General features: G+C 42.8%; 1 protein-coding gene across 8 annotated transcripts in view; it reads left to right on the forward strand.

Moving 5' to 3' along the window:
• Positions 1 to 14,896, forward strand: part of LOC147026688 (voltage-dependent N-type calcium channel subunit alpha-1B-like) — a 592,527-nt gene that overhangs the window by 534,580 nt on the left and 43,051 nt on the right. For all 8 annotated transcript variants that reach the window (XM_085882402.1, XM_085882406.1, XM_085882399.1 and 5 more), the window contains exon 43: positions 9,560 to 9,695. In XM_085882402.1, coding sequence (XP_085738528.1) covers positions 9,560 to 9,695 — 136 coding nt within the window. The remainder of the gene's footprint in view (positions 1 to 9,559; positions 9,696 to 14,896) is intronic.

Consider the following 14,896-nt stretch of genomic DNA (forward strand, 5'->3'; position numbering starts at 1 on the left):
CTCAAGCTCACCTTCCTGCTTACCATCTCCATCACCATGATTAACCTGAGTGGGCTGAGAGAGCTTCCCTGTCTCAAACCAATATTCACACTGAATTCCTCAGACATCCCAGGACCAACCAAAACTCTTCCCTTTGTTCCTTTGTGCATGCCTTCCATCAACCTGACTTCTGCTTCTGACACTCCCATCCATCTCAGTGTCACCATCACCATCTCTCTCAGGACAGTGTTGTATGCCTTCTCCAGGTCCACAAATCCAATGCCATCCCGCCTTACACCTCCAACCTCTTCTCCACCAGCTGTGTCAGGGCAAACATCCCATCTGTCATCCCCCGACCCTTTCTAAATCTTTGCTGCTCTTCTCTGATCTCCATCTCTGCACTCTTCCTTATTCTCCCATCCAGAATCCTGTCCAGCACCTTCATTACATGACTGAGGAGCATAATGCTCCTGTACTTCCCCGGATCTTGAACATCACTTCTTCCCTTCCATGTCAGCACAATTAACCCTGTCTTCCAATCCTCCAGAATTGAACCCTTGCTCATACCTATATTCGACAGCCTCTTCATCCAACTAACTCTAACTTCTAGCACTGCAATTGTCATCTCTGTACACACCTCATCAATGTCTGGAACTCTTCCCTTCTTCATCCTCTTCAATGCTGTCTGCACTTCCTCCTCTGTGAGCTCCACCAACTCCCCTTTCCCCTCTACATAACACAGCAGCTCGAGCTCACGGTTTCTTCCTTCCGGGTTCAACATCTATTTGAAATATACTTCCCACACGTTCAATACCGCCCCCTCTCTGTCACTCGCCTCCCGCCACTATCCTTAATCCCTGACCCCCCCCCCATGTCCTTTCCATCTTCATCCCTGTCACGAGCCAATTTATACATCATATCCCCCCCACATCCTCTTCCAACTTGTTGTACACCTCCTCTTCCATATCATTCCTCACCTTATCTACAGCTCTCATTGCTGCTTTCTTCTTCTGTCCATACAGGTGCAGCAACCCTGCATCCAGCTGCCTCCCATAGCCATGATCTTCTTTATCCTCTTCCGAACCTCCTTCTTTTAAAACTGCCTTCGCTACCTTCTACATCCACCATACCTGGTTTCTATCCCTCAATGATGCACCCTTTCCTGATGTCCTTCCACACAAAACTTCTGCAATTCTCATAAATGCCTCTCCATACTTCTTCCACTCCTCCAACAAACCTTCAGCTTCTTTGCTAAGTTACTCATACCTTGCCCTCAACCTCTCCTTTTACTGTATGAGGACATTTCTCCAACACTTCCCCCACCTAATAATCTTCCAATCCTTGCTCTTAACCTCCCTCCTTTTCTTCAACCGCACAACAAACATCACAAGCTTGTGCTGAGTGGTAACATGCTCTCCCACCACTGCCTTACACTCCTTAACCCTCCACAACTGTCACTTCCTTACCACCACCAAATCCAATTTTGTTCCATGTTGTCCACTCCTCGAGGTAATCTCTTGGCTCTCCCACTTTTGAAAGAATGAACCAGCTATGACCATCCCATTCTTCACCACCAGCTCTATCAGCTCTCAACCCTCTCTATTCCTCGCCACCCCCCCCCCCAAATTTACCAACAGATTCCTTTTCACCCGGCAGTGCTACTCCCACATGTGCGTTAAAGTCCCCCGCAATGCACAGCATCATCTCCAGCTCAACCATTCCCATCATACTCTCCAGAGCATCCCTGAATTCCTGCTTCTCTGCCCCAGTCCTTCCCGTATGTGGCCCATATACCGACATAACACACACCATTTGCCTCTGTATCACCACCCGTGCCATAACTATCGGTCCCTCCCATCTTTCCACTTTGATCACCTGCTTACTGATCTCTTCCGATACTATTACTTCATTTATTTATTTCCGCCATTACACGCCATTACTCCTTCCATCCCCACCTGCATGGAACAGCTTGTATCCTCCTACCAACCTCCTCACCCTGTCCCCTTTTCCATCTGCTCTCCTGCATGCACAACACTTCCAAACTCCTTCTCTGCATCATCTCCACCACCTTGACTCCTCTCCCCACATTAATCCCACATTCAAACTACTGAGCTGGACCTAACTTCTGAACCATTGCTCATCTGGCAGAGCTAGTACCTTGGATAATTTGGGACGTTTATCATGACGACAAATAAAACGAGAAGAAAGTCCATGACACACTATCTGCAAATCACTATGCTTCCCACCGAAAGCAAAATTGAAAGATGGCATAAAGTTCCACCAGGAATGACCCAATATCAAATTTTGAGTTAATATTTTTCCAATTTTGACCTCTGTGACCCTAAGTCCCCACCCCTAGGTCATGAACAAGGGGTTAAACCCCAAAAATCGGTACCTGTTTCATGCGTCCCCCAATGTTGATTGCATATCCAACGTTTCATTTAAAATATTTTAAAATGTGCCTGCAGTTGCATTTTTGTGTTTTCACCATTTGCCCCTACCCCAGGAGACGTATGCAAAAATTATACTTCTCTTGCACCTTCTTGCCATGTGGTGATCATAACTATCAAGTTTTGTGAATTTCTGCCCAGCTGTTTGGGAGCAGATAGCATCATTGATGGACAGACAGTTAGACAGATGGAGCATATTTCAAAAAGTGTGGGGATAAAAATGACAGCTCCCCTCTGCCCCCACCCCTTGCCCCATACCGCACGCCATTTTTCCACTCATCCCCTTCCGATATAGTTTACCTCTCTCTTGTGAAAATATCAATTTTTCCTCATCAAATTACCAGCAAAAATCACTGACACAACATATTGTGTAGATGGGATTGGGAAAGTTCAACAAAAACATGAATTCAATGTAAAACTAAAGAGGAAGACAAGTGGAAGATTAAGTATATGAACGACCACTCACTCCTACAAGGAGTACAAAGAGATTGCGCAAGCTTGCACAATGAAAACTAGGGAGGAAAATGAGACTTTTGAAATGATGTATGATTGCTAATGATGCCTTTCGCACATACGCTGTGTGTGCGTTTTCAGTGACCCTGTTCTGCTCGCTGGGCACTTTTAAACTGCCGTTACTAGTGTGAAATCTGCAATTCAAATCGTCTTTTAAACATAATTTTCAGCATTTAGATGAAGAGTGGAAATTTCATGATGGTTAACCATAATTGTTCTGTTCCTAAATGCAAATCGGACTCACAGAAATTAAGATATTACGAGAAATATCCATGGATGAGGAGTGCTCGGCTCGTAACATTTCCTGTTGGTACAAGTGAGCAGCAGTGGGTATAACGCGTGCGTGCGCGTGCACACACACACACACATGTATATTTTCAGATGAAGCTATATTTTCTATATTTTCTATATAAAAGCTATATTTTCAGATGAAGCCTTGGAAAAGTTTTTCGGCCAAGCCAGGCAAAGAAGCGGTGGAAACTTCTACATTGACGTAGTTGACATTATGGCTGCAGCTAAAATTGTAAATTTGCAAACGCTCATTAAGCATGACATTATGCCTGAATCTAGTTCTCGTGTGATTGATTGCGACAAGAACTGTACAACTTCCATAAATCCAGATGAGCGAAGTGAACTCATTGACAAGATTACTCCTCAAGACACTCAAGATCTCTTGGGGTCCGATGATGCCCTAAAGCATAAAGTAGTTTATTTGGCCGGACACCTTGTTCATAAATATGGCGATAGCACGAGTATGGAGGAGATCATTGATGATGAAGATGGTAACGAGGTGTCATCTGAGTTTCTAGATAATTTGAATAGAGGTGGATTGAGTGTGGCGACTATGTCAACCGTCTTTTTTGTACATAATGCCTATAATTTGTATGACAAGACTAAAATGCGATGCCAATTTCATTTTGCTGAGCTGTTATCCTCTGTAGATGCACTTTTAGCTAGTAGTAATGCTGCATGTACTACTTTAGCTAACATTCTATTGAAAGCTCATGTCCTCAATGTAAGTGACAAAGAAAAAGCTTTGGGATGCCTCAGGAGGCAATAAAAGCTCTTCAACTAGTGATAGACATAGACATAGTTGTAATAGGCATAGTGTTGTGACATGCATATAATGTTTATATTTTATGATATATTACAATAAATATCAAAGTTTGACAGCTCAACACACTTGCATCTTATTACAATCAGCCATCTCTCACCGTTTATGAGTTGGACACAAAAACGGGCAAAAAATACCAAAATTCAGTAATTCGACCTTGAAATATGACCTTTTGACCTTGAAGATGACCTCAGGTGGTGTTGAAAATGACACTATTGAACTCGCCGTCCTCAAAAACATCTATATGGATCCCGAGATCGTGTCTCTAGCACTTCAAGAAGTCATTTTAGCCCCGGACTCAAGTTCATCCTTCAGACTCAAGTTACAAACCCTGAGCATGGGAGGTTCCAGTCCTTCTCTATAGGAGTCTATGATATATATATATATATATATATATATATATATATATATATATATATATATATATATATATATATATATATATATATATATATATATATACAGTGGGGAGAACAAGTATTTGATACACTGCTGATTTTGCAGGTTTTCCCACTTACAAAGCACGTAGAGGTCTGTAATTTTTATCTTAGGTACACTTCAACTGTGAAAGACGGAACCTGAAACAAAAATCCTGAAAATCACATTGTATGATTTTTAAATAATTAATTTGCATTTTATTGCATGAAATAAGTATTTGATCACCTACCAACCAGAAAGAATTCCGGCTCTCACAGACCTGTTGGTTTTATCTTTAAGAAGTCCTCCCATTCTCCACTCATTACTTGTATTAACTGCACCTGTTTGAACTCGTTATCTGCATAAAAGACAGCTGTCCACACTCAATCAATCAGACTCCAACCTCTCCACAATGGGCAAGACCAGAGACCTGTCTAAGGACATCAGGGACAAAATTGTAGACTTGCACAAGGCTGGGATGGGCTACAGGACAATAGGCAAGCAGCTTGGTGAGAAGGCAACAACGGTTGGCGCAATTATTAGAAAATGGAAGAAGTTCAAGATAAGTCAATCTCCCTCGATCTGGGGCTCCATGCAAGATCTCACCTCATGGAGCCTCAATGATCATGAGAAAGGTGAGGGATCAGCCCAGAACCACACGGCAGGACCTGGTCAATGACCTGAAGAGAACTGGGACCACAGTATCAAAGAAAATCATAAGTAACACACTACGCCGTCATGGATTAAAATCCTGCAGCGCACGCAAGGTCCCTCTGCTCAAGCCAGCACATGTCCAGGCCCGTCTGAAGTTTGCCAATGACCATCTGGATGATCCAGAGGAGGAATGGGAGAAGGTCATGTGGTCTGAGGAGACCAAAATAGAGCTTTTTGGTTCAAACTCCACTCGCCGTGTTTGGAGGAAAAAGAAGGATAAGTACAACCCCAAGAACACCATCCCAACCGTGAAGCATGGAGGTGGAAACATCATTCTTTGGGGATGCTTTTCTACAAAGGGGACAGGATGACTGCACCGTATTGAGGGGAGGATGGATGGGGCCATGTATCGTGAGATCTTGGCGAACAACCTCCTTCCCTCAACAAGAGCATTGAAGATGGGGCGTGGCTGGGTCTTGCAGCATGACAACGACCCAAAACACACAGCCAGGGCAACTAAGGAGTGGCTCCGTAAGAAGCATCTCAAGGTCCTGGAGTGGCCTAGCCAGTCTCCAGACCTGAACCCAATAGAAAATCTTTGGAGGGAGCTGAAAGTCTGCGTTGCCTAGCGACATCCCCGAAACCTGAAGGATCTGGAGAAGATCTGTATGAGGAGTGGGCCAAAATCCCTGCTGCAGTCTGTGCAAACTTGGTTAAGAACTACAGGAAACGTCTAATCTCTGTAATTGCAAAAAAGGTTTCTGTACCAAATATTAAGTTCTGTTTTTCTGATGAATCAAATACTTATTTCATGCAATAAAATGCAAATTAATTATTTAAAAATCATACAATGTGATTTTCAGGATTTTTGTTTTAGATTCTGTCTTTCACAGTTGAAGTGTACCTATGATAAAAATTACAGACCTCTATGTGCTTTGTAAGTGGGAAAACCTGCAAAATCGGCAGTGTATCAAATACTTGTTCTCCCCACTGTATATATATATATATATATATATATATATATATATATATATATATATATATATATATATATATATATATATATATATATATATATATATATATATATATATATATATATATATATATATATTGTTACGGATCTGGAAACCATTTGCATTCAACATACAGATGTCCCAAAAGTCAGTTATGTCGTTAAGTATGTGTGTAGTCAGATCCCATTCCTTTTGTCCAGTGGGAGAATCAAAGGCGTGCGTTGCAATTTATTTCAGTTAGGTTGTTACATCCAACAAGCCATCCAACAACCATCCCATCTGCATGACCCCTCGGCCCATCACGATCCACACACACACACACACACACACACACACACACACACACACACACACACACACACACACACACACACACACACACACACACGGACACTTCTCCTTTTACCAATAGATGCAAAAATCTAGTATAATTACCTTCGCGAGAGGAGAGGTTATTGCAGTTGGGTCCATTTGTTTATTTGTCTGTTTGTCCACCCAGAACATGCAAACATAGACCACAATTTCTACACGTTATCCCTTTTTCAACCGAGTACCTCTATAAAGTATGTACAATTAGAGTGTGACTGCATTTGTAAAGTATGAATGGTACAATTATAATGTGAGTACTTCAATATAATAGTACTGCAAAACCACACAAACACCACACAAAACAAGTCCTAGCAAGGGTCTGAAATCCTTAATTACTCTTTATAGTTTCTCTTGTGGCCCGAGAACTAAACAAAGATATCTAATATATAAAGCTCTTTCTAACGACTGACTCATTGATTGACTGACTGACTCACTGACTCATTGATATTAAAGATCGGGACCTTCCGGGTTACATTGAAAGCTGAAATTTTGTGTGTCGATGGATATCGAAGCCGACACACCGGAAAAATATCACAGAACTGTGGGAAAGAATCCGTTAATGAAAATATAAATAAATGAAAAGAAATAAATGAACAAAAAATAAATGAAAAAAAATGCAGGTGAGCGACCCAAGACAATGGGGAAGCACGGTAATTTTCCGTGCCAATGGACATCGAAGCCGATACATCAGGAAAAATTACATAACCATCATAAAGCATCCATAAATGAAAATATAAATAAATGGAAAAAAAAAAAGAATAACTAAATGAAAATCAAATGCAGGTGAGTGACCCGGGACAATAGGGAAGCACTTACACAATACAGTGGGAAGTTCATGTACTTACACAATGTGTAAGCATACCCCACCAGTATATTTATAATGACCCTCAGAGCCCATACAGCTCCCATTCACACCTCTCACCCCCCCCACCTCCCTAACATGATTAATAGTAAATATCATCATTTTAAACTTACCATGTGCATTCACAAACCCGAGATATGACCTTCCCATCAGTGTTAAGAAGCACCAAACCAGATATGGTGTCTCCCTCTGGGAAGTCTGGCTGATTGTTGGGAATGACGGCATCGTCTTTCCAATTCCAGATGTCCATTAAATACATCACTTTGCCCGCCATGTTCATGCGAGGTAATCCCACAAGGTTTAAAGTTCATTCACTGACAGGGATGATTGGGGAGGTCGTGTAGAACGCGCCTGTCCACATCCCATCCACAGGCCTTTCATGTGCTCGCATCGTCTGGAGTTTTTGCAGTATGGGCTGCAAGATATCAACTTTTTGGGGAAATTGATCAGAAAGTTCTCAAAATATTCTGTTGTGCACACACACTCCTTTCTCTCGGGTACTTTTCGAAGTATTTTGGTTTATTTTGGCTTATTTTAGAAGCTCTGTGAGCCATTATAGGTAACAATCCTAATCTGGCATGCACGATATACGTTCCCTGTCCTGATGGCTGCTTTTGCTCAAGGTTTCTGTGCATGTGTGCCATGCTTTCTGGGGTGGATTATGTAATTTCAAAAGTCACGTATTTTTTTCTTTTGAAAATTATGTAGCAAATTTGGAAAGTATTATTGATGTGATGTTAACCTCTCTTGAAAATAATTGGATCAATGCTCTCCAAAATTGTGTGTCGCTTTTCAAGCTACACCTCACGGATGCATTTGCCTGGTGTTAGCTTTACAGTTAAGGTGGCTGGCATAAAATCTTAGGTCCTTGAGTTTGAGCCCCTGTCGGTCCGTTGAAATAACACCGAGTGGGTTGACTCAGCCTGTCATCCTTCTGAGGTCGGCAACATGAATATCAGGTTACTGGTAGCAGGGGCATGGCCGCACTTCCAGAAAATGATGCAACCATAGGCTGCATACGAAACAACAGCGTATGCATTTGTTTCTCTTCTGGGGCTTTATTAGTATGATATTCTGCCAGTTGCACGTGTGCTTTAACATTCGTATGGGTTACGGACATGCATGAAAAAGACATGCATCTATGACATGCATGAAATGGCTACGGACATGCATCGTATGGACATGCATGGAAATTCTCTATAGGTGGGAGGAAAGTATGGTGGAGGGCACAGTAAATTCAAATCTCCGTGGAATGTTTAAATGAGTTTTATTCAGAATTTTTTTTTCCTCCTCTTATCCTGAAGTTAGACATTGAAACGCTAACATGATTATCAATACAAAAATCGCATCACATAAAACTCGTTATTGGGACAACCATGAATGATAAAACTGTTTAAGTTTGCTACAAAAATGATATTAGTCATCCTGAAGCTACAATAATTGTCGCTTTGCTGAACAAAAATTGAACCCTTAATTTTGCCCAATCTTGTGCAACAATTTCGTAGTGACCTGTTTTTTCATTCCATGCATGTATTATTCCTCTGCCTATGATTTCCTCTCCCAGTTTATGGTCTCTCATCGGTTGTAAGGTGTTGTGCAAGCTGTAGCTGTTATGTTTCTTCACCACCTGTAATTCTGAATCCTCAAAGAAGCCTGTGAAACATTTTCTGTGCAATGTCTGAAGGTAATTTCCTTCCTTCTTTAACCTCTAGGGCTGGCAGGATGGCCGAGACGTACACACAATTGCCCCTAAGCTGTCTAACCTGTGTTTTAATCTCGACACAGCTATAAAGTCTCATCCTGGTGTTTCACAAGCAGATTGATTCATCATTGTGTACCGTCCCTCGGATGGACGTTAAACTGGGCGTCCCAGCTGCCAGAATTAGTTGGTGGACGTTAAATATTTCATGCTAACCTTTACGAAGAGTCGGCGAGATATTGCTGGCACCATAACCAAATTCCAAATTCTTGCCCTGACTTCGTGTGTCAGAGGAGCGACCTGTCCAGGGTTGTAACCCCAGCAAAATAAAGTGCTTCGGCAGCACTAATGCTCTGTGTAGAGCATAGTTCATTTTCTGATCTTTAACCTCTTGTGTTCCAAATTTAATTGCTCATAAACATTTGATGGTTTTAGAAGCTGTTAGTGGAAATGGATAATGGTACTGATGATAAATTTTTCATGCAGGCAAACTGTGGAGGCAATTCGACCCTCACCATCGTGGGTGACACAGAAAGCACAGGAAATGTGTCAGAGGACCCGACCACATACTCCCGAGTGGGCACGAGAGGAAGATGTATCTATGGCACAAATTGCATTCCAGGCAAGGCACATCTGCTGCAGAGGCATTTTCCCACCAACGCCTTTTTTTAACAAGCACTTCATCAGTGTAATTCCCAAAGGTTCATCATGCTGGTACAGTTTCTAGAGTTACATGATAATCACACGATGGAGAAACATTTTTGAATTGTTGTGATCAGTCATGTCATACAAGGCCATGCTGTGTAGGAGGACCACATTTAAACACTCACTATAAGGCCTCACTGAAGAAACATATATTCTCAACATAACTGTGTGTGTGAGTGTGTGTAAATTTGGATTGCAAAATTTCAATGACATCACCGCGGATCTTGAGGGGGAAGAGGCAAACATTGACGGTCATCATCCATTCCATGACTTAGGACGATCACCTTAACATAATCTGTGCTTTCTTTTCGAGACTTACTGACACCAAACTGGCTGTAAGTCTGGTAAAAGCTGAATTTACTAAAGCACAGGTTGTATTATTCAGTCATGCTGTGGGTCATAGTCAGGTTCAGCGAGTAAAAGCAAAAGTGGGAGCCATTGATAGCTTGACAGCACCTAAAGGTAAAAAAAAGCTCTTGAGATTCATGGGTATGGCTGGATGGTATCGGATATTTTGCAAAAATGTCTCTGACATTGTTGTCCCTTTGACTTATCTTCTCAAGAAAAAAGGCAAAATGTGTATGGGATGGCAAATGGCAGGCTGTATTCGACAAAGTTAAAGCCGTACGTATGAGTGCTCCAGTTATATTTCAGCACCAAATTTTCAGAAAAACTTCAAATTTGCCGTAAATGCTGGAGATGTGGGTGGCTGGAGCTGTTTTGCTCCAGGAAGATGCTGCAGGCATATATCACCCTGTATGATGTTATTCAAAGAAGTTTGACAACCGCCAACTATTCTACAATCGAAAACGAGATCCTTGCTCCTCTGCTTGCTTTGCAACAGTTTGAGGTATACTTAGCTACAACTACTTTTCCAGTTGTAGTTTTCGCAGATCACGATCCCTTAATTTTCATCCATACAATGAAGAATAAAAATCATTTTAATGAGATGGAGCTTGTCACAGGAATTCAACTTGTAAGTTCGACACATCAAAGGCAAAGACAATGTAATTGCAGATACTCTGTCAAGATCTAAGTAACTCAGGGATTATTAATTTAGTCTATTGCAAAGTATTACTGCGCATAATCTGTTTTTTTTATTTTGTATTTCTGAATGCTACTCCTCACTGTGAAAATCTTTTTTGTTGTTTGTATTTTGTGTCAAGAGTAAGCAAGTTCTCACTCTGTTTTAACTTTCTTTCTTGAAGAGGGAGAGTGTTACGTACCAGGATATTAATTTAATTGTGCTTGAAAAAAGTGACTTTTGCTGTCAAGTTTCCTGTTAAATTACTATAACAACAACAACAACAACAACATCAACAACAACAACAAGAACAACAACACAGGAGAAAAATAAAAAATTAGTTTTAGAACAGAAGGAGAAGGAGAGAATGATCAAGAGGAGAGGAAAGCATAGACATGTTCCCTTGAGCTGCCATTCTCTCTTTGGATGGGTGCATATCATTTTGAAATTGGAATACCCAATGAATCATGGTCTGCTGTGCAAACCCATGAAGGTATTCACCCTTCCACGACAGGTCCACTTTAACTTGTTCGGGGTTGGTTGGTGGATACTTAGCTTCTCTTCTTATACATACCCATGGAGGTATTTTATTTCAGCTGGAATCCCTAAACTATCCATGGGACCTCCCTGTCGGACATTGCACTCCTGTTCTCATGGTGACTATTCCAACACTGCTCCTTATAATCTCTTGTTGGCACCATTCTGTGTGATTTTCATACCATTATGAGAAGGCACTCGTCATGTTGACCAATGCATATCCAAATCCATCCATCCATTGGGGCCACACTCTGTACAGAGCATTGGTGCTGCTAAAGCAGTTTTCTGGGCTATTGGGCACAATCCTGGACGGGGCACAAACTCAGGCACAGGATAATCGAATGGCTCAATCATCCCAGCAAGCTGGTACTCATTTTTCCAACCTTGGAAGGATGACAGGCTGCATAAACCCCACCTGGTATTAATTTAACAGCCGAGCAGGATTTGAACTCAGGACCCGAGGATCCCAAGCTCACCACCCTAACCATTAAGCTAACACCAGGTATACACTGATGTTCCTATCCTCGGAGATTATATATTAGTCCCTCCAACCTCTCCTGTTATTAAACCACCTCATCCTTTTCAGCTTGGAGTTCCCTTCTTCCTTATCTATGATGCAGGTGTACCGGCTGACAAGGTCTTTTCCATGCTTCGGTGATTCACCTTCTGAGGACTGGTTGAACGTGACGGACTGACTGCCTGTGTTGGCTTCACCATTAGTGTGCACCGTCCAGACTTTGATCCTTCAAAACAAAACGAGTCTCACCACCGACCTTTCACCAATTTATAACCTCGGGGGTTAATGTGCGAACTGCTTGAGTAAACTGAGTTGCCATTTCCAGAATCATGAGTTCAAGTTTAGCTGCATTGCTGTATGTAATGTTCATACTTATTTAATTTGGGGATTATCAGGAAAATCATTAATTTTTACATTTAATTAAAATTATTGTGCTTAATGGAGAGAGTAGGGATTAATAAAGATTTCTGAAAAATGGTACCCTCCATCTCCTGTCATATGTTGGTTTCACCCTTAAAACAACACGAAGGGTGCAGCAATGTCTGTATTTATTTTCTGCCGTGGCGCCCTCTGGGTTACTGGTGCACTCTCTGCAGTTCCCTGAGGTCGACATGCAACAAAGGATAGACAACAGACAACAATAAGTTGGCAACACCAACATGAGCTTTGATGGGCCGAATGGCCTCCTCCTTTGTTGAAGTTTCTTGGAAGGGAACTCCTCGTAATTTATTTTTGAGGGTTCCACTCTGAGTCTGGTTGGTCGAGGGTTCAAACTCCAGCCCAGTCATACCATATACTTTAAAATAGTATGAGATGCTTCCTTGCTTGATGATTGGCATTTGAAAGGATAGAGCATGGACAAAGAACCATAAGTTGGCAATAATAGCGCAGGCTTTGGTGGGCCTAATGACCTCCACGAGTGTCAAAGTCCCTTTGTAAGGGAACTATTGTTGTTGTTATTATTATTATTATTATTTTTACTATACTATAATGAGTGAGTCAGCATGTTTATCACCAATCTAACACCACTGTCCTTTTAGATATTTTTTTTCTAAGTTGTGCTTCCATTGCTTTTCAGGAACAGGGTTATCGAGGTTCTTTCCAATATGATAATGGCTTATTCTGCACACATTATTATTCTGCCTTTGTTGCAATGTACAGTCACTTAACAGTGTTTGAAAACCCAACATAAAGTCTATGGTGCATTCTGTTTCCACTTTGCTGAACCTGCACTTGTCTGCTTGAATCAGTCTTGGCATTTTCTTTTGGCCGATGGTTTAATGTCCTTGATCTCATGGATTTATTATAACTCCTCCTTCATCCCAATTCAGCTGTCCTCATTTTAGTCATTCCAGTGAGATGTCTTCTCATTTTTCTTTTATTATGTACCTTGCTCATGCCATTCTTCCAATTCAGGTCAGGTATGGGAGCATGCGCCAGAGCAGCGCGTCGCTGCGTCCACTTTCCGCTAGTTCTCCAGGGGCCCCTGTCTGGCCATCCCCCAGGCAGGTGCCTGGCCCATCCCCATCTCCTTAAGATGCCGATCAACCTGCTGCAACCACGAGGCACGTGGTCGGCCCATTGGCCTCCTCCACTCACGAGACTCCCTCGTTGAGAGAATCTGGCAAGCAGGATCACCGTCAGGAAAACGAGCCACATGTCCATACAGCCGCAGCTGACGCTCACGGACTATGCAGGTAACAAATCTCATTTGAGTCTCTCTCAGCAACCGCTCGTTGGACACAAAGTCCGACCAGCAATAGCCAAGGATTTCCGAAGAGACCTGGTACCAAAGGAATTAAGTCTCCATCTCAGATCCTTGGTCAGAGTCCAAGTCTCACATCCATAGAGCAAGACTGGAAGCACCAAGGACCTGAAGACTCGGACGTTTGTCCTCCCGCACAGGTACCGGCAGCGCCACACCCCATTATCCAGTGAATCCATGACTCCCCAGGCCCGACCCAAACGTCCATTGACCTCTGACTCACAGCCAGCAGAGATATGAATATCACTGCCAAGGTAAGTGAATCTCTCCAGGACCTCAACATCCTCACGACAAACAGGCACAGACAAGACAGCAGCATCCAAGATGTCATTGAAAGGCTGGATCTTAGTTTTGACCCAGGAAACCCATAATCCCAGTGGCTCCGACTCCTCATCCAGCACCTCGTGGGCCCCCAAAAGGATTTTTAAAGTCTGCAAAGATGACTGCGAAATCAAGGTCAGAGATCTTGACATTCCCAAACGATGCACCGCAGCTTGATCTCTCCGACATCCTTCCGAGAATTCAGTCCATACAAGTGCTGAAACGTGTGGGGGCCAGTACACACCCCTGATGAACTTGAGTAACAACTGGAAATAAGTCAGAGATGGTACCACCACATCTCACAGCACTCTCAGTACCAGAGTAGAGTTCCGACATCAGATTGATCAGTTTTGGTGGCTCCCACGAAGACCAAGAATCCTCTGGAGGGCATCCCGATTCACTGAATTGAACGTTTTACAGAGATCAACATTGGCTGCAAGCAGCCCCTGCCGAAACTCTCGTCTGCGTTTGGTGAGGACCCGAAGAGCAAGGATACGGTCAATCGTTGACCTCTTTGGTGTAAAGCCTGACTGCTCTGGATGCTGGTGCTCAAGGAGATGGTGGCGAACCCTATCAAGAATTATCCGAGCAAAGACCTTGCCTGGCACTGAGAGCAGCGTCACCCCTTCGTCGTTGTTGCAGTCTTGGAGATCACCCTTCCCTTTCCAGAGAGGGACAACAAGGCCCCTCTTCCAGTCAGTTGGGATGATGCCTGTCTTGCAAGCAGAGCACAGAACTGCATGCAACGACACAAGTGCAGCATTTCCACCAGCCTTGAGAAGTTCAGCATGGATGCCACAGATCCCTGGAGCTTTACCCCATTTCAACTGGTTCACCGCAGCCTGTGTTTCCACAAGCGAAGGTGGACGACAGTTGATTGGAGGGTCAGCAACAGGGATTGTAACACCCCTGACATCCAACTCGACAGCTGGTGGATCAGCCTGGTACAACAGC

This window comes from Eptatretus burgeri, chromosome 5, assembly GCF_056783735.1.
Source record: "Eptatretus burgeri isolate ZD-2024b chromosome 5, Ebu_testis_v1, whole genome shotgun sequence".
NCBI classification, from domain to species: Eukaryota; Metazoa; Chordata; class Myxini; order Myxiniformes; family Myxinidae; genus Eptatretus; species Eptatretus burgeri.